We start from the raw sequence: 27,566 nt of genomic DNA on the forward strand, positions 1-27,566 counted from the left end.
ACTTTCATCTGGCTCAAAATTAGAGCTCAATTTGATTCTGCTTCCTCCTTTGTGTATTTTTATTGCTTTTGCTGACTGCAAAATTTAAAGGTGACACAAGTGGCTGTAACCTAGACTCTTAGGTGCTCAGTGAATGGTTTTTGGGTGTTTATAAAAAAGGATTTAAATCTAACATGTCCAGGCTTCATCATCATCATCATCATCATTATTATTATTATTGTCATACTTTTTTTTGTAAAGTTTCTTAGGAAAAAAAGGTAACTCATAAGTATCCATATTTGTGAATTTCTATTAACTAAATATCCAAGGCAATATGCATAAGCAATTAAATGTGCATAAACAATTGAATGTACACAATTGAATATGCATAAACAATTAAACATGCATGAACAACTGAGTGTGCACAGACAATTAAACCAGCAAAAGCTGAATATGCATAAACAATTGAATATGAATGACAATTAAATATGCATAAACAGTTGCATGTGAGTAAACAAACCAAACGTGCATAAACAATTCAATATGCAGAAAATAATTGGGAGTAATTCTAGCATTATGTATAGCATTTGTTGGCTACTCTGCTTTAACGCTGTGGCCAACTGAATACCCAACAGGCAGCAAGCTACTGAAGGATGGAAGGATTTGTTTTCCGCTCATGGTTGGATGTGTACAGTCCACATGGGAAGGTATGGTGGTTGGAGTGGCTCACAGTTGTGGCAGCAGGAGGCTGCTTGCTCACATCTGGACAGATCAAGAAACAGAGAGAGGACAGGAAGTAGGGACGGCTATAACATCTCAAGATCACCCCTAAGAGATTCACTTACTCTAGCTAGGCCTCACTTCCCATAGAACCTCCCCAAACAGTACCACCATCTGGAGATCAAGTGTTGAGACACAGGAGCTTGTGAGAAACACTTCACTTTACAGTCTAGCACGAACTTAAATAGGTGGTTTGGGCGAACATAACAAATACGACAATGTGAACACAGAGAAAACAATCGTTTTCAATTTATCCAGGATGTTAAGGAGTGCCAGAAAGAGTAAAATCAACTGCAGGAGGTGATAGCCCATTGGCTCAAGAGAAACATGATGTTGTTGGCACATTAGAAAAGTGCTCAGCAAGAGGGAAGACTATACAGAGCCCTGTCTGCACAGAGCTGAGTAAGAAGATTGTCAAAGAACGATCTATAAGGTGAAGATAAGTCGCCAGCACCAGGTGGGTAAGATCCCTGACTGCACAATGCAGGATCATATTGATCGTTCTTGGTGCCTATACTACATAGAAACACCATCAGCATGCATGCCTGCTGCAATGGGGTACCACCTCAGCATTCCCTGTGAGAACCACCGCATGCTAATTGCCACATTCGTGTGGAAATAGCCAAGAAAACAGAAAAAGCATTGCATCAGCATTAAAGGATGCTAAACCCTGGTGGTAGGAATTATCATTAATTTTTACCACAGTAACAATGATAATAGAAAAAAAAGTCTGTATTTGGATTTTAATTATTACACATAAAACTACCAGATCCCAAGCCTGAGTCACCCTCTAGTCCCTTCAACTGTTCACCCATGTTCACGGCACATACCTGTGACTGCTTATTACCTGACAAAGATGGCCACTTGGTCCCAATCACTATAGCCATTGTCACATCATCTGCACAAGAGGGAGGTTGCTGTGCAGATTCCTGAGAGCAGCGCCACTCTCAGGTAGCCACGTTGCCTTCTCAGGGAAGCAGTCTCTCCGCCTCAGCCACCCTCCTCCCTCGCTCTGACTGCCAGGAACGGACATCTTGCACTTTTCCCATTTCAACATAGCATCTTTAATTATGGGGGTTTCTCTGTCTCCCTCCCCTCGCAGAATTTACTTCCCTGGGGGTTTACTGATTTATCTTTTCATCTCAGCAACTAGCATGATGCCTGACATAGCGGAGATCAATAACTGCTATCCTATGATGAATGAACCCAGAATGAACTCAATGGGCCTAACACTCAAGTGACAGCAGCTGCTCTGTGTAGACCTGATATATGGGTCTTACATTCTCCCTGTAGACACACTGGGTTCATGCCATTCAGAAGCCACTGAACCACAGTTTCTAAGGGTCCCTCCATCTCCACTTCAGGTGGTTTTGTTTTTCTCCTTAGATGCAGCTTTGATTTCCAATCCTCAGCAGGCATGGCTGATACCGGTCTGCTAATTGTGTGTTTGTCTGTCCTTCACTGTTCCTAGTTAAATTTCGCATCACCCCAAAAACCAACCTGTCATCACTACTGTGCTGTGAGAATGTGGCCACAGCCTGGCAGCCACACAGCTTGTTCCATCTACATGGCTCAGTGAATGAGGAATGAGAGCCCTGGGTTCTACCCGAGGTAAGCCAATGGCTCCTGGCTGCTTTCAGCTTGGCTAGCCTGCCTCATGTCTTCACATTTCTTTTTCCTTTTAATGAGTTGCCAACTTTTTTTTTTTAAGTATAGAATAGAGTTTATTCAGGGCATGGGGAGGGGAGTTAAGAGGGTAGTAGATGCAGAGAAAGAGAGAGAGAGAGAGAGAGAGAGAGAGAGAGAGAGAGAGAGAGAGAGAGAGAGAGAGGTCAACTTTTAAAGATTTGAATTTCACAATTTAAAAATGTTTTCTAAATCAGGCTTCTTTTGAAATGTTGGAAGGATTAGAACCCGGGACCCAGGATGCTGTGGGCAAGCTGGTGGCTGGCAGAGGTATACACCAGCTTCCTGCTCTAGAGAAGAGTTTCAGACCACCCAGGGGAGTTTTTGACAGATTTAAGGAGATGGACAAAAAGGATTGGCCAATGAATTGGAAAACAGATATAATTAGTATGATAGATGAATGGTTATGAGTCTTAATTAAAATTGTAAAAGACAAAGGAGACCTGATAAAGGATAAATAGACCTTCAAGTAACTCACAGGAGAAATGCAAATGATCAATGAATCCAAGAATGCACACACAGTCCATTTTAGATGCTCCCTAAAGAAGAGGTTCTCAACCTGTGGGTCTCAACTTTTGGGGTCCAAACAAGTCTTTCACAGGGGTAACCTGCAACCATTGGAAGACATAGCTATTTACTATGACTCATAACAGTAGCAAAATTACAGTTATGAAGTAATAAGAAGATAATTTATGGGGCGGGGGGACCATCACCATGACATGAGGGACTGATTAAAGGGTCACAGCTTGTAAAGAACACATAGCCTCAGAGGGCATTTTACCTGAAGCTGTAAAAGTTGCCAGCCCAAAGGCCACCATAGCTGCACTTCCTGCGGCCACAGATAGTCATGACAACCAAGCCTTGGAGAATGGGCACAAGTGATAAAAGAACAATTCATGCCCACCACCCGAGCCCCTTGCCCGAGGTGAGGCATGTGCTGGCGGCCCTCGATAACTATGAAAAACAGGCCATAGAGAGCGCGTGTATGCTCGTGAGAGATAAAGAAGTGCATGAAGTACTGTGTGGAACACCCTAGTTGTAATTGGCTGAATTTAGCTTAATAACTCCGGTCTGGCACGGCAAAATTGCTCACCTCTAGAGGGCCCAGAGGTGAAAACCTTGTGTTGAGAAATAACCTGCATGGACCCCACGCAGATGCTCACTCGGACACCTCATGCTTAGCCAACAAAGCCTGCACTGCTGCAGCTCAGCTCCAGAGGACCCGAAAGCAAGGAACATGGAGTTGCATTTACCTGAGTGCTTCCGGGACTTAGGCTGCGCCTGCCAGGCCAGAAAGGTTAGTGAGGAGAGTGTGTGTGAATGAACGAGTGCAGGTCCATTCTACCATTTATTTGCTTTTTGCTGTTTGTAAATAAATAAAAGTACTAGAACCTTTTCCACCGTGTTTCGAGGGATTTGTTTTACGCCATGTTTTATGGCAATTCTCAACACAGTGTTAGGAAGGCTGGGAACCACTGCAAAGGAGGTGACCACAGACAAGATCTGACATTCACATGCCACACACACGGGTCTGAGATCTGCATTCCCATGTCACACACAGAGCTGAGATCTCCATTCTCCTGTCACCCAGGGATCTGAGATCTCCATTCACACATAGGTCTGAGGTCTCCATTCACGTGCCACACACAGATCTAGTCAACAAAGATCTGAACTGAGAGCTACATTTCAGACACTCAGTTCAGCAGAGTCTTTTCTTTTGAACAACATGAAGTTTAGAGTTCAATAGCGTAAGTACATTGTGAAAAGTAATTTTACACTGTGTATCAACAGCCACAGGAATTAAACCCCTTGAAATTTACCCTAGGAAAATCATCAGGACAGCAGACAAAGATTAATGTATAGGGTGTTAATCACAGCACAATTTATAATATCAATTATATTAGGAAACCAAATGCTTAACAATAACAAGTGATTATATAAATTACAGTACATTCAAATGATGCCTAATTATGCAGATATTAAAATTACATTTTCAAAGGCCATTTATTGATTCAGAAAAATGCTCATGAAAAAAATTAAAGCTTTCATTTTGAGAAGATTTCCATGTAACCAATTAAAGTGAGCATTATTCCTGTTTTCTTCTGGTTTTCTATTTAACACATCTTCCTGCCCACAAAGCATCTAACATTTCTTCATTTATTCCTCTTATGTTGTTATTTTGTGGTTTGAAACAGGGTCTCATGCTAAAGCTTAGGCTGGCCTGGAACTCACAGCTGTCCACTTGTCTCAGCCACCTGAGTTCTGAGATTACAGAGGCATGGGCCATGACACCCAGCCCTCTTCATATACATCTTATTTCAGCCAAGAGTCAAGTAAAGAGACTCAGACAAGAGCAGACAAGTTGCCCGATGAAGCCAGAGAGGTGATGTGGCTTAAGACATGATGAAGTAGACAGAGGAATGAGAAATGCCCTAGACAGTCGTAACAACTGTTTCCAAAAGAAATCCCAAGGAGAGAAGGGATGGGTGGAAACAGGAAAATGGAGACCAGTGCACAGACAAGCCCTAAAGGCAGGGAGGGCTGCGGGGTGGTAAAGAAATTCACAGCAGGACACTGCAGAATCAAAGCTGAAGAATTTCCCTTTGTGATATATTAATAGTTTTATGTAGATCAGACAAGACACTTACAGGAAGCACTATTTGTTTCTTGTAAAGTTGACCATAGGAAGGGCCCAGGGGGTTGTCTAGGCTGAGAAGCAGAACCGCGTCCCTGCCATGAAAAGCATTAGCAACAAAACCCGAAAGTCTGAGAGCACCAAAATAAACTGTCTGTGTGAAAGGTGATTATGGTAACCGAGGAGGGAGCTGCGGTTCAGTTCTCGAATGACTGGGCTGTGCAGAGGCAGCCACAGATCTGCAAGGTCATCAGCTGCCTTCCTGTCCCGCTCCCACCTTCTGAGGAAAGCTGCACAGGCAGGACCCATCCACAGCCCCTCCTGAGAAACAGCTGCCCGGCTTGCACTCTCTGCATGCGCGGAAGACGTTTACATAGTAGGTTCACAGGGAACACGGCTGACCAGAAAACCAAATACAATGTCCCAGCCTAAAGCAAGCAACAGGGTCCACTCATGTAAGAATCAAAAGAGCCCAAGGTCGGTGAAAGTTGCTAATCTTTTCATGGAAAACCAGTGGTGGAATTAACTCCATAAGGAAAGTGGCACATGCCGAAGAGGGAATGATTTCCTATTTCTCTAAATGAAAGAAGCAGCCAGCTGTACCATCGGCTACACACAACAGAATGGAGCCTGCACGATGTCCATGTCGGGAGTTCACCCTGACGACGACGACTTTCTAAAAGGACCTCTGTGGACTCAGATAAAGCACGGGGCTGATGTGTTCAGCAGCTCACAACCCACTTCCTCCCTTACTCAGCCTGGTCCTCTCTCTGTCCGGAAGCCTGGCTTCCTTCATGTAGCTGTGTGATGTGGCATACCCTCATTGCCCTGTGAACTACTGCTTTGCCAAAGTTTTGCTTGGGGGAAGTTTTTACAAAGCCCTCTGCAGGACCCTGGCTGTTTCCGCATCTGCCACCTCCTCACTTCCTCTCTGACCTCTCTGACTGCCCCAATTCATTGGGATCAGTGAACTTCACACTTGCTTCTTAGTTGTGTGTTCTCTTCGAGCTAAGACCCATTCTTTAGTTGTGTTTTCTGCTCTTCCCTACTAAGATGGAACTGACCTAACACGATCTTTTCTCAGGTTTGATGTCCACTCCTATGCCGGTGTCCTCAGACTTCAAGTTTGCTTGATGCATGATGCTACTCACACATGCCAAGAGACAGCCACCACAGATGGGGCAGGACCCACTGCCCAGGAAGAATATGTAGCAATTCTAGTCCCTGCTCTGCCCTAATCTCTGCCTCCTCCCCTGACTGGCCTCAGCCTCTAAGGCAACTCCCTCCTTCCTGTGGTCCTGTGTCTCAGCATTACTTCTGGCATGCTACGTGATGCTAACTCTCATCTGGGGATTTATTTATTTCTGTTCACATTCAAGGTTATTCTCTCTCGTTCTTTTTTTTTCCCCCTAGTTTGACTCAGCCTCCATCACCTGACTTTTCTTTCTCTCTGAAAGAGGACTTTCCCACATCCTGAATCTCCATCTTTCTACTTCCCTCAACTTGTCTGTCAGCTTCTATTTTTGTTCCTCGATACCTAACATGCCTTTCCATGTCTGCAGCTGTAACTTAGCGCCCTCGCCCTGTGGGCCTGTGTCTGTGTCCTGGCAGTCTATGAGAACCCCGTGTGTCTCACTGCATCAACTGCTTCACCAAAGTGCAGCAACCTGAGCTGGTAGCTTTTAGAATCTGATTTCTTCCCTGAAGACTTTTTAAAAACATTATTCAAATTTATACCCATTAGATGGTCACAAAGGTAGAAGGGCACAGGAAATGTCCAAAGAGCAACCTTTAAAACTAAAGAACCTTTAAAACTGTTCAGAATCTGACCTTCCATCCATCATTGTTTACTTAATCAACAGAAGAGATGGATGGGAAAGCAGGTAGGAGAGGGGGCTGGTGGGAGGAAGTGGCTGGGACGTTTGAGATGTTTTCAAAAACCTGAACTTTATTCTCTAAAACTGATAGGGCCTCTTGGAGACAAAAGTCAAGTCATTATGTGCATACTTAAAGTTTTAAGTTTTAAACCTGAGTTAGAGGATATAAGCTTAAATTTGAATGTGTTTGTAGAATTGAGCTTATCAAGTAACTCCTAACAAATATTGATACTTACAAACAACAGAACGGAAACCGTTACTCTGAAGAAACCTAAGTCTTAGTTTCAGTCATAGTCAAGTGAAGAGCAAACTTACTGACTTCTATTAAAGGCTCGCCAAGCTGTGATTTAGGACTGAGCTCCCTGCTGGGCTAGCCCTGGCTAAGGTGTGGAGCACCTATACCCAATTCTTTCACATTCTGCGTCCACAGAAGCCTCTCCTCCCTGTCCTACGGCTCTGGCTTGAGACTGCTTACTCCTTCCAGACCCAGAAGTCGTCCGCCCAAGCCTCCTTTCCCTTTCAACTCCTCCTTAGCCAGAAGTCCTAGTCAGAAGCCGTCTGCCCGAGCCTCCTTCTCTTGTCAATTGCTCCCTAGTGTACCCTGAATTGCATGACTAGCCCTGCTGAGGACTTAGCATTTTCTCCAACTGAAACCTAGGAGGGCAGGCACCGAATAAATCAGAGCACCAGATTGTAAACATAAAACAGTAAGTCGTGGGCATGAGACACAATAGCCAGACAAGCAAGACAGATGCAGATAAAAACATGGCACCTGATGGGCCAGAATGTAGATGTTGTGTCCAACGTCTTTTGGAGAAACACCATCATCCCCTCCCTCCTCGTCCCCATGGTCACATTCCAGGCCTTGGTTATAGGCATTCTTCATGACATCCACCTAGAGACAAATAAATAAATAAATAAATAAATAATAAAGTCTGAAAGGTGGTGGCAATGCTTCAGGTTGTCTAATCATGAACACTGTGTACCCATGCACGAATCTAATTGAGCTCACCAAGCTAACAGCCAACTATACCCAGAAATCATTAAACTAAGGCCAAAAAATATGTCTATAAATAAATTTGTTTATTGATGTTGATATATATATATATATCAACATCAATAAACATATATCAAAAGGCATCTGTATATAGCTAAGTAGAGCATGGCAAGTTAGTTAAGAAAAGTGCTTAAAATATATCAGGCTGGATTGATAGCTCAGGATTAAGTGTGCTTCCTGCTCTTGCAGAAGACCCCAGGTCAATTCCCAGCGCCCACATCCAGGTTCTCTACTCTGGCTCCAGGGCATCCAACACTCCAACACCCTAGCGCATCCACCATCCTGAGTCACAAGGGCCTTCACTACGTGTTTTCTGCTCCCCAGTGCCAGTCATCCTGCTCCTACCAACCCAGTCAGAGCAGGGTGGATGCCACCCAACTGCCATAGCCTGGAGAAGTGTTCTCACCAGTTCCCTGGGTCTCATGTTGAAAAGAATTCTCTCTGCATTCTCACTGTCATGTCTGCTCTCCATAATGGCCAGCAGAAGCTTGGAGGCGTTGTTCTGAGGACAAAGACGGGGTCAGTGCACATACAAAGTCCACAGCACAGGTCAAAAATCCCCTGCATTGGTGGGAACTCAGATCACACAGCCCTTTTCATATTCTCAATCAGATGAAAGCTGAAACTTATTTTTATTTTGTCATACTAACATTTGAAAATAGAAGGTTTTAATTTACTTCATTGTTGATACAAAGTAAAAGTCATGAAAGATGGGAGGATATTTTAAATCACAGGTGTTTTTAATGGGAAAGTGGCTACACACCACACTGAATAGAACTATGGCTTCTTTTAGTGCTTCCTCCGTTAGATTTCTATAATGATACTTTAATAAGACAATCAGATGAACAGGCATCAATGACATTTTATAGACACGGCTAGAACTTAGAGAATTTAGCACAACCATTTAAAAAATGAAGTAGTAATATTAGTAGCATACTGAAATTGCACATAAACGTGTGAGTCACTGTTGAGAATAGATATATGAAATTAAATTCATGAGTTAGAGAGAGAATGATTTGCTGATAGTGTGCTTATTTCACGGCATTTATTATTCAGTATGTCAGAGAATAACATTTTGCTCTATTCTCTTAATAAAGGATGGAAGCGGTTTATGCTGCCGATGTGTTGCATTGTATTAATTATAAACATTATCTCAAGTATTGTTACTTAAGATATCGAGGTGTGAAGCAATCTTCAGTCCTGAGTGGGCACCAGAGCTGCACTGGAAGCATTCTGTCCTCTGTCAGGTAAAACCTTACACTCTACAGATTCCTGATAAGACTAAGAAATGGAAAGAGGGAGAAGCCGTTTAGAGATGTTTCTAAGAGACTCAGAGTTCACATGCTTTTAGAACGACATAAGTTAAGCTGAATCACTGTTTGGTGGGGGTGGACAAAGCACTAAATTGACAAGGTTGTATAAGTTATCTCTGGTTACATTTGGTTCCACATTCTGTCCAAGGCTCCCAGGACTGCCTGATACCACCTTTAAAAGGATGTCTAATGAATCTGAAGATAATGAAGGTGACAGGCCACACCAGTGCCACAGCTACCATGGAGGATTTCAGTGAAGGGAGTCAGATTCCTTTCTGTTTTTCTGTACTATTCTCATATTTTACAGATATTTCAAATTCTACAGTCCTACTTTCATAATCTAGGGTTGGAACGCTATGCCTTAAAACCTAAAGCATAGGGATTAGAGGAGAGAGTAAATCCTGAGAGCTCTGTGAGGAGACCCCTACAGAATTAAGAGGTAACCAGCAACACAGGCTGCGTCCTCTAATGAGCCACAGCCTGCAGAGCCACTAGAAAAGGGCATCCAGCCTCTGAATGCCATTGGCGGTGTGTTGCTTTTAACCAATTTTCTTTCTCACATTTTCTGAGAATAGAAAGAAACCTTGCAAATGACCCCCTGAAATCTGAACCAATTTGGAAGTACATGAGCCTGGCTACACTGAAAAACCCCCACACAGTGCTCCTGTTAGCAGGGGATTTTCCTTCCATGGAAGCAGATTCTTCTTAAACAAAACACATCCCGCCTCTTAACAAACCTGGCACTTTGCATTCACAGACCAGCTACAAACATGAAGGCAACAAGCTGGAGAACAAGATAGACATCTTAGAAACTTGTTCAAGTGTATTTAAAACTGTAGCTTGTGTAATATTACATTTAAACTATATTATGTCACATAGTGTTTTATTTATAGTGCTATATTATGTTGAAGGTATATTTCCAAAATTGTGGATAATTAAGCCAGCCAATCCAGGAATTGAATCAATGTTACACATAATTTACTTAAAGTGTGTTATCTCATGAACGTTCCCAACTTGCCAACAGATATCGCTCTGCCTCACAGAGGCTCTCTTCAGATGCTCTGTTCAGGCAATAATATATACAAAGTCTTTAGATTTAAAGGCTATACTCAATTTAGTCATTAAATATTTAAAGTATTTCAAGAGAAGCAAGACATGTTTGTTGCTTTAGTTGCAGCCTGATGTATCTGATTTCCATAGGTTTGAATACATCGGGCTACTATATAAATAAAAATTGAAAGATCCTTCTTGAGTTAGTTTTGTATCCAGCCACTTTGCTGACGTTATCAGCTGTAGGAGTTCCCTGGTAGTTTCTGGAAGCTATCACATCATCTGTGAATAGTGATACTTTGAACTCTCCCTTTCCAATTTGTATCCCCTTGATCTCCTTTAGTTGTCTTATTGCTAAAACTTCAAGTACTAAATTGGGTAGATATGGAGAGAGTGGGCGGCCTTCTTTTGTCCCTGAATAATGGAATTGCTTTAAGTTTCTCTCCATTTAATTCAATGTTGGCTATTGGCTGGCATATATATTGTCCTTATTGTGTTTAGGTATGTGCCTTGTATCCCTGATCTCACCAAGACTTTTATGATAAAGTATATTCAGACCCTTTCACCGCTGCCTATAATGAAACAATAGGAAATAAAAACAGTTGGCCAGGTTAGGGGCTGCTTCAACATCTCTAGCCTAGAGCCTCACATCACATGACTGCGGCCTGCAGGTGGACCCTGCTTTCCCTGGCACACAGCAAGGGCCTTGTAAGTTCACTCCTCTTTCCTGTTCACCACCTGAGACAATGGTGGCATCTTGTTTTGTACAGTCACTTGACAACTTAGAATTCACTGTGACCAGAAGGTGTACATGGCCAGTGCAAGTCACACTACCTTCAGCTGCAACACCAAGTCCATTCTGTACTTGCCCAGGGGGTTGATGTCATTCAGAATCAAGGCGATGATGATATCAATCCCATTGGATTCGTGAGTGGCGATACAGGTCTAGAAAAAGAGACACTTGTAAAAGAACATGCTATTTTTGACACAACACTGGAAGTAGTAATAAGGCTTGAACTTTAATACTGTGTACAAACAATGTTGGAGATTTGAATTAGATTTTTTGGCTAGGGTCTGTTGATTGACTGGTATTGGTAAATGTCTCCGGGTGCAGAATACTATTACACTGTGAAAAGCACAGCAGAATTTCAAAGATGAGCAGGTAAACTAAAACTCTTCCAGGCATTAAATCTCAGCAGACCCACCAATACAAAAGGAGATCTTTAATCTGAGTTTTAAGGTATGATCAACCTAAAAACACGAGGAGGGAGGAGATTTGTATATGGATTTCACAAAACACAGAGCATTGACTTCTGCGTATGCTAGGCGGTGGGAAAGCTCATAGGATTCTTGGAGGGATGTGGCTGAGCAAAGTACAAACATGCCCAGAGAGAGCGATATGCCTGCTCTGAGGGTGAAGATCCAGTGTGCCAGGATTTTGAGCTTCGTTGGTTGGAAGCAGCTTGAAGGCCACATTCATGGGACCAGGCTACCAAGCCACCCAAGCAGCTCAAGAATCTAAAACCCTGAGGAGTCACACAAGAAACGGCAGCCCTAGCCAACAGAGCAGCTTGGCCTGGGCCTCCTATCTCTTCTTTATACAAGGACATCTGTGCAGAGGAAAGGTGTGTTCCTGTGCAACACTGGCAATGTCCTGAGGCTTTTCTGCTCATAAGAACATCTGCAAAACCCAAAGGGAATCTATTTCAAATCATTTCTAGAACTTTCTTAAAGCCCTTCTGTGCATTTTCAGAGCATAGGGAGTTATCCAGGTAAGGCATGCTATCTTATTACAAGTGTATCCTTGGAGAACTTACTTGGATTCAGGACTTTCGAAACTCAGTTCCACCACAAAGTAGGGGAGGTTCTGGCAGATTTTTCACAAAAATGGTAAAATATGAAAGAAACATGTATGTGCATATTTTTTATTTTAGAGTAGAATTTTACCAGCCAACCCGACCTCTGAATTTGTGCACTTTACCTCGGCTTTAAATCAACTGTCAGGGATACCTTTATCATTGTAGGAAACTAAAATGTGATCTTGAAAATAAAGGGAAAACATGTACAAACTCACTGTCATAAACACAGAGAAGAAAACAATACCGTTATGATAACGGTCAATGTGTTTGCATCAAATGAACACACAGGTGTGTGTATATCGTGTATATGTGTGTACACAGGCACTGCATGTGTGTGTGTGGACAGTCATATGATCTGCAATAGAAAAGCTGACTTTTTCACATCTTCTTCCTAGAGCAACCATTGATGTTTGGTATCAATCACACCTTTAAATTTTATGTCCAGAAATGTATGACATGGAGCCTCTGCCCCTGAACCTTGCCCGCTCCAGGTGTTTTCTGAATACTAAACACTGGTAAGAAACATTACAAGATGCCTTTCTTCCCTACATCTCCTGTCCTGTCATCTCCCACAGTGTGTCCTTAGAGCAAAGCAAAACACTCTGGGGACCAGGATGAACGTCGGGTCTCTCACATGTGCATGTGCACCGAAATCAAAATGGCTCATTGTTTGGGTTCTGAAAGTCTGTAGCTTTTCTGTTTTTGCAGTGTCTCAGAGTGCTGCCATCTCTGAGCTGATCTCTGAGTCTGAAGCTGTTTATCAGCAAGATGACAGCCATGAGACCCACTTCATAAGCTAACCAAGCATATGTGTAACATGGATATTATACCCCACAACATGTACACACTGCATTGGAGCCAAAGCCACAGCGAGTTAACTCCACACAGCTGGAGATACAGAGAAAAACTCAACATTGGGAAGAAATACAATCTTACCCTTCTTTCAGTAACTCTTTTTATCTTAAATATTTTCACGGGAACTTTCTTTTATAATGCAATTTAAAATGTAGCCTACTATGTGCTAGTCTACACCTCGGCCTTTGTATGTTCTTTGAGAAAAGCAGCCACACCAAGCAGAACAAGCAACGAGGCTTCACCAGCATGTGAGGTGGGCTCTGTGCCTCACCCGGCATGCTGCTTCTGAGTCATGGCTCAGGCAGCGCTACTCTCTGGTTACCTGGTTCTCGTGGCACGGGCCTTGGCAGTACTCGGTCAAGCTCTCCAGAGTCTGGTTGACCAGAGCTACATTCCTCTCATTGATGTAGAGCCCCAGCAGGCCTAGACCCCCTGTGGTACTTCCGCAGATACAGTCCAGGAACTGAAGCGTTTCACAGACAAGGTTGTAGTTTGTTTTGTTGTTCTGGTTCCTCAAGAAGTTCTGCAAGGGGAAATCAAATACAGCTGAAGGACTGAAAGCAAAACACGGGGGAAAAGGGTCAGGTTTAGCTTCTGTGTGTGTGTGGGTGGGTGTGTGTGTGTGTGTGTGTGTGTGTGTGTGTGTGTAAGAGACAGAGAAAGAAAGAGGGAGAGGGAGAGGGAGAGAGAGAGAGAGAGAGAGAGAGAGAGAGAGATTCCTTGCCAGTATAGAATTCAATTATTCTTTATAAGACAGTGAGACAACTGGGGGCAGGAAGGTGACCAGCAGAAGAGAGAAGTAATGAGGGGCATAATGGGTGTGACTATGACTAAGCATAATGATGTGCATGAAAATGCCATAATGAGACTCATTGTTTTTCAAGATAACTTTAAAATAATTTAAAATTGAATAATGTTTAAACGTTGATGCCCTCCCCTTCGAGACCTAGCAAAAGTATTCAGCCAAACAAGTCACACTAAACACTGCCCTGCTGTCCTCACTGGAAATCTACAGAGGGCAGAAACAAGTGTGAGAAGGAGAAAGGAGAAGGGAAACAGACTGTTCGTGGAGGCGGAGTCCAACTTCCATGCGAAGCATCCCTGACAAGCCTGCCTGTCACGGTGCAGTCGGGGTAGGATCATAGGAGGAGCAACATGAAAGCTCTCTCAAGCATTTCGGCAAGCAGTCCTCCATCTCTGCACCTGCACACTAAAGAGATTCACTGCTCACTGCCGGTTAGCACAGACAGGGGCTAGCAAAAGCTGGAGCCTTACCCCTGCTGGCAGTGTGATGGGTGTGGCTCTTAGGAAATGCTTCCATGTGTGTGATAAGCATTACCAAGCAATAAGTACTATAGTAATGTTAAAAAAAATGACTAAACGAAAAAGCAGACACTATAGAACGTATATTCTCTTGAACAGAAATTAGGCTTATAGGCACAAACTGATGTTTATATGTGCACAGAATTTTCTAGAAAAAAAACTGTTATTGGTGCACTTCCTTTGGGGACTAAGGCTAGGGAAAGAACCCAAAGAGAAATAGAGGGAGAGAGGGTTCTTGTTTTAATGCATTTGTAGCTATCTATTTATTTATTTTGATTTTTTGCTATTTGTTCTTCTTACCGCTACTGTGAAAGAAAAGGTTCTCTAAGGGAGTGCTTGAGCCACACTTTCATGGTTAACAGAAAGCCAGATATTATTCTATCTATTTTGCTCATCCACGCCCCACACTGTCAGGGTCTATTGATGAGAACTAGCTGGCAGGCACACCCTACAGAAGCTAGATCTAAGCTGCGGTCAGCTCGTCCCAATGAGCCACATTCCCCCACCATTCATTCGGGAACATCTCATCAACATGGACCCTATTCTAATCCTAGGCAGGACCCACTGTGGAAACCTCCACCAGTCACTGTAATTCATTAATAAAACCGTTTCCCGGCTATGCTAGCTACAGTGGCACTGCGAAGCTGGCTGGCAAGGGCGAGTGTCTATCTTGGAGGCAAACTCTTCAGGGGAGCATTCCATGCTCCCTCAACCAGGCCAATCACAATTGCTCTCTCCGTGTGCCTTTGCCATGGTGTCTGCCATAGGCGGGGCATACAAAAACGCCAGAGAGGTAGTCAAAGTTTGAAGGCAGCCCTAGTCCATCCATCTGAGAGGAAATGTGGTGGTGGAGATATCGTGATGTGGACTATATTAATTTGCGAAGTAACTTTCACTATCATAAAAAATTCCTTGAGAGGAGATGCTTAGCCCCACAGAGACTCGAGGTGCCAGGATGAGGGGATACCTGGGGGTTGCCACTGACCCAGAGGAGAAGGGTAGGGGTGAGGGGGAAAGGATTGTAGGAGGGGGTTGCTGGGAGGGGGCAGTAAACAGGATGTAAAGTAAATAATTTAAAAATATATAACATTTATTTTACAAAATTTCTCATATTACTTTGTTCCTAACGAAATGTCAAATATACTTAATATTGTACTCAACAACTATGGATTGGGAGAGACATAAATACCCGAGTCTAAAGCTGTGAAAGGCAGAGGAGACAAAGATGATCTCTCTGAACAAACACCACGGAGGAAGAGTAGATGGTGTTCACTGGGCGGGAAGATTCGAGATCTGGACCACAGGAAGACAGTGTGTAGATCTGGGGGTTTTGGATTTTAATGTATAAGCACTTTTCTCTTGGGTTTATTCCTTCAATCTCAACTGGGCTTTGGTGTCTTTGTTGATTCCTCTAGAATTCCCATCAAAACTACATATTAGCTTCCCTTGAATTGGGCTACTCAGAGCCTAAGGCCTCAGCATTTGCACACACACAGAGATGTGTGTGCTCGTGCACACACACACACACACACACACACACACACACACGCATACACACACATACACACACATGCATACACACACATGGCACAGGAAGTACCTGAAGCTCCCGGTTATGATTCTCACACAGTAACTGCAGGAACCTGAGGATGGGACGCATGATGGTGATGGCCGGGCTCATGGTAACTTCCTCCGCAGACTTTTCCTCCGCACTTCCTGCTTCCTGTCCCGGGCACATTGTGTCTATTTCCGGGTCCATCTCTCTTCTGTACACACAGTATGCTTTGGATGTGGCTGAAGACGCTTCTGTTAACTGCCCTTTCATTCCTTCTCTCAAATGTAGTGATGAGTCTCTCACTGAAAGGCAAGCAGTGATTCTATTTCTGAACTAATTTCTTTTCTTCTCTTTCCTTCTTTTTCCTTTTCTGACTAAAGGAAAATAAAAACCCAACCGCCATAGGGATTCGAATTTTCCACAACTGAATTTTAAAATTACCTAAGAAGAGGCTCAACAGTTTCCTGAAAGGAAGGTGAGTAACAGCTAAGGAGCTAACACAGTGACCAGAAGGAAAGGTCTCAGTACTTAGCCAATTTCAGAATTTTCTGACGTATAAAAGTATATCTCAAAGACCCATAAGCACATGTAAAACAAGTACAAGTGACTTTACAAGTGATGTGCCAAAGGGCTGGAGAGGTGGTGTGTTAGTTGCTTTTCTGTTGCTCTGACAAAACACCATGAACAAAAGTAACTTGGGGAGACAAGGGTTTATGTCATCTTACAACTGTCTGATCTATCCGTAAGGGAAGTCAGGGCAGGAACTCAAGGCAGGAACCTGGAGGCAGGAACTGAAGTAGAGGCATGGAAGAAAGCTGCTTAACAGCTTGCTCAGCCCACTTTCTTACGTGACCCAACAGAGGCACCATCCACAACAGGTTTGGCCCTCCCACATCTGTCACTGATGAGGACAATGCCCCCACAGACTTGTCTGCAGGTCAATCTTATGAGGACATCTTCCCAATTAACATGCCCTCTTCCCAGTTATATCTAGCAATATATTAACAAAAACCAACGAGTACAGAGTGCTTAGTGGTTAAGACCCTTGCTGCTCTTCCAGAGGACTGAGTTCAGTTCCCAGCAACCATGTTAGATTGTAACTCCAGTTGCAGGGGACCAGACACCATCTTCTGGCCTCTGCAGAACTCACACACATGTGGAACACACAGAGAGAACACAATGTATCAAAAAACGTGTGTGCACATTCAAGAATTCCTACAGATCTCATGGGAAAATGATAAACTATAAAGTGATAACATCTCTACAGTATTTAACTGACAATAATTTGGTTATTTCAAATATAAACACTATAAATTCCATCCTTGGAGTTTAATTTCTGTGCTTAGAAAGTTTTAGATGGTTTTCTTTACTGCACAGAAGAGTGAACTCAAAGGTCTTTCACATTGCCAGTTGCGCCACACCAATTAAACTCCAATTTAGTTTGGTCCTGCAGGGCTATTTTAGAGTCATCCTCATGACCAAATTCCTCTATAGATGGAAGTCCACACTGGAAGCACAAGGGGTAATTAAACCCCAAGAATCGAGACAATGACAAAGCTACATGAGATTCTTCATTTTATTATTTCCTTCCCCCACAACATTTCCTCGGGTTCCCAGGAAGGTCCTCACCTCTCATCCGAGGGCCCAGGGCCATGACGTCACTGTCCTCTTCTCTCTTCTTGCTCCCTAAGTCTATGGTGTTGACGGTCACCGTGGATCTGATCTCTTTCTGAGCAGCCTTCATCCGATCATAAAGGACTTTGAAAAATTTCTCTGACTTTTTTTGTTCATGCAACTGCTGGTAGAAAGAATACTGCAGAGAAAGCAGAGTTTAAAGTCTCAGTCCCTGAGGCAAGAAAATGGTGCTTTATTCTGAAATCAGCAGAGGTCTTATAGATAAAAGCACACAGTGTGCGGCGCTTTTTCCAAAAAATATATACCGGCTTTCCGTCTCTCATTCCATTTAATGCGCAGTAATAATACTTTCCACTATATTAATAACAATGGCTAGAGTTTATTTAGTACCTTCCACTAAAATGTAGCATATTTTATATTCTATTTGATATATCCTTCCTACATGTATTTTTTTTAATTGTAATAGTATAGTAAGTTGTCATATTAAGTAATTTTTTGGTCTGATAGTATAATAAAGCCATGCACTGGTCCAATACACATTTATTAAATTTATTTACTAAATTTATTTATTATGCATTGGGCACTATTTTGTTGCTAGAGACAAAACAAAAAGAGAAAGTGGACATGTTCCTGCCCACATGAGTTTGTAACCCAGCGTGAGCCATGCCACTCACTTATGAGGATCCTGTATAAGTGATGGCTCCCTGTTACATGAGAAAGATATTTTCTCTTGTGTCTAACTGATTGTAAATTTAATTTAGGTTGTGTTACCATGACAACCTCACTCATGGGAACCCACTGGTAAATGGGTATTAAGTTGTTTTGCTACTTCATAAATTATGATCCTTTTCATGCAGTTTATGGGGAAACCAGCTGCAAATAAGCTCTAGTTTATCATCAATAATGATGCAGAAAGCATTTAAGATCAAATGTGTGGTAAAATGTACCTTGGTGAGATGGGGAAATACTGAGCTGTGGTTACGAGTCACTGTCTACTTAATAACATTATAGAAGAATCCAGAGGGCTGATAGGAGATAGCAGAAGAATATATTCCAGAAGAGATATAATTTAAGTGGGTGGAGAAATTTTAAGGTATCAATAGCAAGATATTGATATAAAAATGATACCTATAGGAGAAAGACAATAAAGATCAAGAAAGATGACAGCCCTCTGGTAACAGAGAGAGGGCGGTTTCTGTAAACGTACTAAGAGTCAGTGTGAAGAAGCACTCCAAGGCCCACATGATTTCCTACTTAAGTGGAACCAGCCACGCACAGGCAGGTTGGGAGATCTGACGGTTACTGACATGTTTTCCTTCAGGAACAACTGGAGCCAGGCCCACTAACTCAGGCAAGGCTCTGCCCAGCTCACCATGTTTACATATGCAGCATACACACACAGTGAGTTTTACACAGCCTTCCCTGTCAGCATCATGTCTGTTAGGGGATACTCCTAAACAAGGGGCTAGCAACCTTGTATAGAAGCAGGATGGGGGAAAAAAAAAAAGCCCTCAGTAACCATGGCAACTGCACTGGAATAGTCAAGCTGGTGCCTACGGCTTGCGGGATACAGGCAGCATCTACAGACCTCTGTGGTCCCACAAATTAAGTTCTAATCTTTTTAATATAGTGTGGCTGGGAGGTGAAGTGAGGCAGTGAAAGGTTGGTTAGTGAGGAAGTCTGGGGAACGTTGCAGCTCTATTAAGACAAAGTTTGTAGTCAGGGGGTCCGTTCACACCTACCCTCTCGTGGATACTTTCAGCCCAACAGTGTGATGGGTGGGGTGTTCTCACTCCATGCACATTGTATTGATAAGAAGAAATGAGATGCTGTGAGGCAGAGGGATTTGCCACATATTACATAAGCCAGGTGCTGCAGCAGTGGATGTAAACTATTTACATGTACAGCAAGCTCTACAGTACAGAACAGTGTTGGGGGAGGGATGAACATGTGTGTTTCATGGGATAATCAGATGTCACAGCACTATGGACAACAGGGAGTGTCAGAGGACACACCGAGGCTTTCTGCAGGAGCCAAAAGCAAAGGATATAGAGGAAGTATGTTTTAGAAGAAGAATCTGCCTGTGGGGGAGGAGAAGATGGGAGTAGTAGAGGGCAGAGGTAAAATTATGAAATAAAAACTAGTATGTATGTTAGCTTCCTTTCTAGTGGCTGGGATAAATCACCCTGCCAAGAGAAGCTTGGGAGAGACGGGGCTCATTTGCTCACGGTTCTAGGTTAGAGGTAACCATAGCAAGAAAGCTGCAGAAGCAGGAGTTTGAGGGACTTGGGCATAGAATATCCACAATCAGTAATGAATCAAATAGGATTGTTCTCAGCTAGCCTTCTCCACTCTTGTATGCTTCAGATCCCCTGCCTAGGGAATGGTGCCACTCACAGTGGGCAGATCCTTCCACCTCAATCAGCACAGTCAAGACAATCTCCCACAGCCATGTCCACCTGTGAATCTTATCCAGACCAATCCTCGCTGAGACTTTTTCCAGGTGGTTCTAGATTATGTTGAGTTGGTAACTGACCCACTGAGAAAGACCAAGGCTTACACATAGGGTGGTCAGCCACTGTCCCTCCTAGGGCTACAGATTCATTGTGGCTACGGATGCAGAATCTGGAGCCAGACAGCAGAGGATAAATCCCAGCTCTGTCTCTAAGTAGCCATGAGAGCTTAGATCTGCCTGTTTCTCCTTTGATAATCTAGGGATAATACACATTATATCATAGGTTGTTTGAGGAGCAGCCAAACTAATGTATGTAAGAATAGTTTCCAGTACTCAAGAGCCACCAGCCCTCATCTAATCAAGTACATTTGGCACAAGAAATAACTCACGTAGTAGGGACTCACTCTGGTTCAGAATAACAGCGGCTCAACTGGGAAGTGAGCACTGCTCACTAAAGACCATGAAGCTCAGGGCTGGAGAGATGACTCAGTGGTTAGGAGCATGCATTGCTCTTACAGAGGATCCGAGTTCAGGTCTTAGCATCCACACGGAGGCTCACAGTCCCCTATAAGCTCATGACTGAAAAATGTCCTCTGTAAACTCGTACATCTGAACACCCAGTCCCCCAGCTAAGCGCTGATGCTTGTAAGGAACTTTAGAATTTGAAGCCTTACTGGAGAAAGTATGGCATGAGGTCGGGAGACTCTGAGGGTCTATAGGCTCCCTCACCCCACCTCCAGTTTGCTTTGTCTTCCTGTGTGAGGATGGAGATGTGACCTCTCAGCTTCCTGTTCTATCCAATTGCTATCATGCCTTCTCCCCTGACTATAATGGACTCTCCCTCAGGAGCCATGAGCTCTTCCTTCTGTGAGTTGCTTTGGTCATGGCATCTATCACAGCAACAGAAAGTGACATAGGGAAGCGACACAGGGAGGGACACATCTGAGTCACTAAAGGGAGAGGCAGATTCAGCTGGTCTGATCTAGGCTTCCTAAAGCCACAGCACACAGCTGACATCTGGGGACAGGATCATGTACCTAAATCAGAAACCAAAACAGCAGAAGCTAGGAAATGAAGTCTTGTTAATCCACGAGAGGATTGTGATATGCAGATTTGTGCTGTCTCTTCAATGGGTCTGTGTGAGTTTTGTTTTATTTGTTTGTTCTGATGGTGCATAAGAGATTGAACCCATGGCCTCAGAAATCCTACACACATGCTTACGGCTGAGCTATGATAGAGACCAGCTTTCATTAAGTTCATCAGAGTGGCCTTGAGCTTGCTCTGTAGCTCAGGCTTGAATGTGTGGTCTTCTGTGTCAGCCTCCTGAGTAGCAGGGATTACAGGTTTGTATAACCAGCCCACTGTGTGTGTGTGTGTGTGTGTGTGTGTGTGTGTGTGAGTGTGCATGTGTTTCTGTATGTATGTATGTATGTATGTCTGTGTGTGTGTGTGTGTGTGTGTGTGTGTGTGTGTGTGTGTGTGTGTGTGTTTGGGATGGCTATATAGGACCACAAAAATAAAAAGTAGGGTATCACTCCACACATACAATTAAAAAACATTGAAAATTAACTGGAGAGACACACTGTACGGCAGACAGTAAAGCAAAGGGACAGAGAGAAGGCGCCAATCCCGACAGCGTTGCTGTGAGGCTCACCAGGGAGCAGGAGCCACATGCTCAGCTAGATGAGAAGGCTTCATCAAGACCAATCAATCTCTCATGAGCATATCTACCACTGAGCAGTTATTGTGCACTAGAGACTTCCAAACACCAGCAGCATAGAGAGGAAGATGTGCTCCAAACCTTCAAGGATTTGTCATTGACTAGATGGAATCTGGGCCACACCTGGAGGGGCACCGTGACATGACCGTGACACCCCAGAGGATCTCCAGGCCACAGCAAGGTCATGAAGCATCTAGCAGGTAGTCCTGCCCAATGGCAAGGGGCTGGAAACAGTTCTGAGCGGAGCCAATGAGAAGCAGGGCAACCAGCCTGACATCCCGGGAACTACAGAGAGAGAGCAAAGGAGGGGCCAGGCAGGGTGAGAGGGAAGAAGAACCTGCTGAAGAGGAACCTGCATTGGGAAGAACTTCACAGTCTCCAGCAGGGGTCTGGCTCTCCTGGAGGGAGAGTCTTGAAGCAGGTGTATAACATAAATATTATTAAAAATGTCATGGGAGGCAACAGAGAGAATGTTAGAGAACAGACTCTGGGAAACGTGCTCACGGGACAGTGAGAGATTCGAGGGATCTGTGAGGATGGCTGGAGAAGCAGAGATTGAAGGGTTAGGGATGAGAGATGTCAGAGGAGCAAAAACACCCAGGTTTGCCATCCAGGGATGGCCAGCAGGGAGTCAGGGTGATCAGTTACAGCCCAGAGTAACTTTTACGTTTTGGTCAGACAACCAGAAGACAGAGTGACAGTCTTGGGGAGAAGCAGTGCATGGGGAGAGGAGCCCTGGTGAGGCAGGAGGCTGGAAGGGGAGCCAGAGAGAGGAGAGTTCCAGGATCCAGGTAATGAAGGTTCCAGAAGGACAAAAGCTTTCCCAGTGATCAGTGCCACAGAAACACAGGGCGAATAAGACTAAGGAATGGACCTTGGGAATGGTGTGCAGGCATTCAAAATTGTGGCCTATGGCCCCCTGGCGCTGGCTAGCTTCATCCAGAAAAGTGAGACTTGCCCAGCATCCATGAGAGGATGAAGTGATGCCGGGGCTGACCCTCTGTGGTCCTGGGAACTCTAAAAAGTGCATTCATGTGACAACTGCTAGAGACACCAGTTCAAGGCCAGAGCATACTGGTGTCTTTTTGCTGCCCCTGAGGCCTTTGTCCCCAAAGCTCCTGAGGTCACACAGGTATCTCACACTTCAAAGCTCCTGCTATTGACTATATGTGGTGACAAGCTAAGGCAAAATGCCCCAGCTCTGCATCTGACTGGGCTTCTGTCTGCCCAGTGGGGAGACAGAGTGGGGGGGGGTGAATGGGGTTGGGAATTTCTAGCCAGATGCAGCTATGCATTGCCTCCACTGGCCTAGGAGAATGTAGGAAGGTTAGGCTACTGAGCAGTGAGCAAAAAAGCTCAGAAGTGCTCTCTGGGAACAGTCTCCAGAGCTCACACTGTTGGGCACAGAGGGTCCAGGTCTCCCAGGCACAGGTGTGCTGGCAGGACAGGGTCAGACCCTTGGTGTGCATGTGAGCACAACGCTCACTGCCGTGGCAGGCTGGCTCTTGCCGCAGTGCATGGTGAGCTTCCAAGGATGCTCTGTCTAAAGGAAGCAGGAAGCCCTGTCATTTCAGGGGTGCATCAAATAAGTTCTCACAGAAATGTGATGGGGAGGTGAGGAGGGGGACTGTTTGCTTGTTGCTGGGGGAGGGGCTGCCCACAAGGAGAAGCTGAGAGAACTTTCCCTTGGTTTCTTCAACAAGCCAGGAAGAAACAGGAAAGACAGAGAGTCAGAGGTCAGAGAGGACCACCAAAAAACCCACATCATCTGGACACAACAGGACCAGAGCACTGGAGCTCGCAGAAGTTGTGGCAGGCAATCAAGCCAGCCAATGTCCCTGCGTGGAGTGGGAAGGGACTTGCAGCCCTCAGCCCTGGCTGGGGCTCTACAGATGTGTTCTGGGGTCTGGGGCAAGGAGAATCAGTTTTCTTTAAGGGGATTAACCTACTCTTGGTAAGTTAACCATGGTCCAGCAGATGGCTCTGCACCCAGGAGTATCTGGGTAGCATGAATTGGTGTCCAGAGTTTATTAGGATTGGGGTGAGGGAGGCAGGAAGTTGGGGGAAGAGTGGGGATGTGGGGTAGAAGTGCGAAGAGTTAAGGAGGGTGGTAAATGTTAACAAAATACATTGTATGAAATTCTCAAAAAACAAAACTCATCTTCTGAAAAGTAGCAGTGACAACCGGAACACCTGGGGTGACAGAAAAGTACCTGGGTCTGTGTGTTTCCTCCTTCCAGCAAGGCAATGCCAAGCAAAATTCCTTCGGAAAAGATCCTGTCGTTTTTGGTGTTCACAATGACATCGATGACAAGTTCGGATGCTCCTTCTTTGTCCAGCAAACACTGGATATCGGACATTGAAATGCCCTTCTTATCTGAATCCTGTCCAGAGAAGCTTCCTATGGTCAGGGAAAAACAAACAAGAAATATCAACCTTTATCACAGACATTGCTTTTAATAGCAAACAGTGTTTTCAAGCTCTTAAAATATGACAGGAAAGTTCACTTACAAATGTAAGTCATTAAGCATGGAAATCTTAAAGAGATGTCCAACAGGTAGATAACTCAACGTTACTAAATATTTCTCTTAATGTAGCCCAGAAAGAGCAGCAAAGATGGCTCAGCAGTTAAGAACACTGGCTACTCCTGCAGAGGACCTGGGTTTGCTTCCCAGCTCCCACACAGTGGCTCACAACCCTCTGTAACTGCAGTTCCCAGGGATACAATGCCCTCTTCTGACCTCTAAGGAGACAAAACACACGTGGTGTACAGACATGCATGCAGGCACTAACACATATGCATAAAATAAAAATAAATAAATCTTTATAAAATACCCTATGAAAGGAAACTAGCCTTTTGTCTGTAATGTTTGAACTGAGAAACAGTGTTTTCACTGTTTCACTGCCAATCCACTATATTGTTCAGATTTGTGGATTCGTGAACCCCAAACCACACAAAGGTTTTCACTGGTGTTTTAAGTGAATATTTTCCACGTTGCACTTAAGGAAGACAGACATGTAGCACTGTCAGGAAGACATGCCATAGAACCCTGAAACGGGGAAAACGAGAGACCTCACCTCCCACTTGTGCTGTCTTGGCATAGGCTCCTGACAGAGGTCCGTTCACACTAATGCTATGATCACCCTTGAAGTACCGATTCAGGAGGATTCGCCGTAATGTGCTACCCTAGAGGCAAAGGAGACCCGTCGTAATTTTTATAAATAAAAGCAGAGAGTGTCAACATGCTAAATGCATCAATATCTGATGTAAAATACATGAGAACATTTTATACCAAATTAGTATCTTCTGAGGTAATTATAAATGCACCCCCATAACAACAATAAATTCTTTTATAATAAGTGAAGTAGTGTGAGGGATGATGAGGTTCCTAGAGTCCACTGTGCAGATGTTCCCTTATCCCCAAACCCATCAAGCTGTACACATTAAATATGGGCTGACTGGAGAGCCGTGGAGCTGGCTCGGTGGGTAGAGGAGCTTACCACCAAGCCTGAACACCTGACTTCAATCCCTGGATGCACTTGGTGGAAGAAAGACCTGACTTCTACAGGGTGTCTTCTGAATTCCACATGTGTGCTGTGACATGCACATGTGACATGCACATGCAATGTGAATATCGTAAACTAGTTAAATATTTTTACATATATTTAGAGGCCATTGAGCTGTGTCAGGAGTAAAAGCACTTGAAGCCAGGCTTGACCACTGAATTCCATCTGTGGGACGTACATGGTAGAAGTGAACCAGCTCTTAGTCACACGCTATGCCATGTGAGACACACACAGAGAGAGACACACAGACAGAGACACTAAACCAATGTGATAAATGTAAGTTTGCTCAATGGGAAAAGCTGTCGTCCTAGTATTGAGCAGAATATCAGTAGTGCCTAGAGAAGATAACAGACACCCTAGGAGTTGAATGCAGCCTTAGAGAGACTAACCACAAAGAAGTGAGATCTGGGCACACAGGTGCGACCCAAACAATTAAACCAGGTAAAATATAGTGAATTACATTCAGACTCTGAGACTCTGGACTTAATTGAGAAGAGAAGGAATAAAGAACAGCATATTTCTTTAGAAATAGATATTTTAAAGATCTTGCCTTCCACACTTTACTACTAGGAGGAGGAAGAGATGGGGGGTGGGGATGTGAAGGAGGGGAGAAAAATAAAATACCATGTTTCTCTCATATATGGAGTCTAGAATCAAAATATATGCATACATCATACATATACATGCATGTGTGCATGTGTAACATGAAGATGAGGCTATGTTGGGAGGGAGAGGAGACAGTAGGAAGGGGCATACTGTGTGGGAGTATGAACAAAGTATAATATAAATACATACAAGATGTCACATGAGACCCATTATTTTCTGTGCTAACTAGAGATTGATTACTTTAAAAGGTATATGTAACTTTTACTTGCATTAGCCCTGCTCCTGTGGAGGTATCCCAGATTCCAGGGAGGGAACCCTGGCTTGAATGACTGACTGCAGACACACAGCTCACAGGTGACAAGCAAGGGGTTCAGTCCTCTGACCTCAAACCCAGGCATGTCCGGGTGCCCACACCCTTCTCTGTGCTTTCCATGTGCCTGGCTCCTGATCTCACATACCCTCTCTGGAGCCGTGACACAGTGCTCCAGCCATTCTGTCTCTCGCTCACTCTGTGTTCTTCAGTTATTCTGTCTCCAGTTCCTAAGCGGTTTGCCTGGGGTCATGTGCTGGGCTCCTGCCCGCCCCCGCCCCCCCCCAAGCTTTCCTCTTCCCATCTACTGCTCTTCCTTGGTTGCACACTCGGGCCTGGCAGCCCACCATGCCTCCTCCAGCCCCACCTTGCATACCTAAGCATCCTGTTAGACTCCTTCCCTCTCTCTCTTAAGTTGCAATGGCACAGAAATCAGAAACATCCCTTCTCTCTTGGACCTGTTTTCCCTTCCATATCAACCCATCATAATAACATTTCAATCACCCTGGCTGCTTGCTGGGGACTCAGCTTCAACCACGTTGACAATGGCTTCTGAATCCTACCTTTTCCATGGAAGCCTCTAGGTTCCTCTGACGCTATTTTTAAACCAAATGAAGATATGTTTTCTACATTTTCCTGTTTGCTTAAGGACAAGGCCTGCCTTCCCTCTGCAGACTCCATGCTCCTGGGAAGCCTACTCCTTCAGGCACCATCCTACATGAAGAAGGCAGACGCTTCCTGGCTGTCAACTGGATGGGATTTAGAATCACCTTGGCAACGCACCTCAGGGAGTACCCTGAAGAGTTTAACTCCAGAAAGTTTAGCTGGGAAAGGAAGACATGGCCCCCTCCCCATGGGAGTGGCACTATCTTATGGATTGCAGTCTCAGAATTAATAAACAGGAAAATGCGCATTCATCTCTCTTTGCTTCTTGTCTGTAACGGGATGCCTCACACTGGAATACCACAGCTGCCCTGCCATGACAGGCTGAGAGTGAGAGAAATAAACCCTCCGATCCTTCAGCACCTTTTGCCCAGTGTTTTGTCAAAGTGATGAGAAAAGTAACCAACAACACACCATCCACCAGTTTATAGTGAGGTGCTACGGAAGACTTCACGCAAGGGAAGCCAATCCCAGAAGGCTATGCAAGACACACACACACAATCACACACAGTGCAAGACACACACACACAATCACACACAGTGCAAGACACACATACACACACACAAATAAATCTTTTTAAAAATTACCTGTGGTGGTTTGAATAGGAATGGTCCCCACAGACTCATGAGTTTGAATGCTT

At 44.2% G+C, this 27,566-nt stretch overlaps 1 protein-coding gene and 1 long non-coding RNA gene across 6 annotated transcripts in view; one reads left to right on the forward strand and one right to left on the reverse strand.

Moving 5' to 3' along the window:
• Itpr2 (inositol 1,4,5-triphosphate receptor 2) overlaps positions 1-27,566 on the reverse strand; it is a 393,960-nt gene that overhangs the window by 107,981 nt on the left and 258,413 nt on the right. For all 4 annotated transcript variants that reach the window (NM_010586.2, NM_019923.4, XM_017321411.2 and 1 more), the window contains 8 exons: positions 24,858-24,966; positions 23,993-24,180; positions 17,599-17,782; positions 16,015-16,271; positions 13,414-13,614; positions 11,212-11,322; positions 8,421-8,516; positions 7,730-7,852 (listed from right to left, as the gene is read on the reverse strand). In NM_010586.2, coding sequence (NP_034716.1) covers positions 7,730-7,852; positions 8,421-8,516; positions 11,212-11,322; positions 13,414-13,614; positions 16,015-16,271; positions 17,599-17,782; positions 23,993-24,180; positions 24,858-24,966 — 1,269 coding nt within the window. The remainder of the gene's footprint in view (positions 1-7,729; positions 7,853-8,420; positions 8,517-11,211; positions 11,323-13,413; positions 13,615-16,014; positions 16,272-17,598; positions 17,783-23,992; positions 24,181-24,857; positions 24,967-27,566) is intronic.
• On the forward strand, positions 3,463-27,179 carry Gm35596. 2 transcript variants are annotated; one of them, XR_378174.4, is made up of 5 exons: positions 3,463-3,742; positions 9,112-9,261; positions 12,632-12,751; positions 16,350-16,444; positions 26,912-27,179. It is a non-coding gene; the product is annotated as a predicted gene, 35596 (long non-coding RNA). The 2 variants fall into 2 exon arrangements; XR_378173.4 differs by lacking the exon at positions 26,912-27,179 and having other exon boundaries at positions 16,350-17,739.

This window comes from Mus musculus, chromosome 6, assembly GCF_000001635.26.
Source record: "Mus musculus strain C57BL/6J chromosome 6, GRCm38.p6 C57BL/6J".
In the NCBI taxonomy this organism is placed as follows: Eukaryota; Metazoa; Chordata; class Mammalia; order Rodentia; family Muridae; genus Mus; species Mus musculus.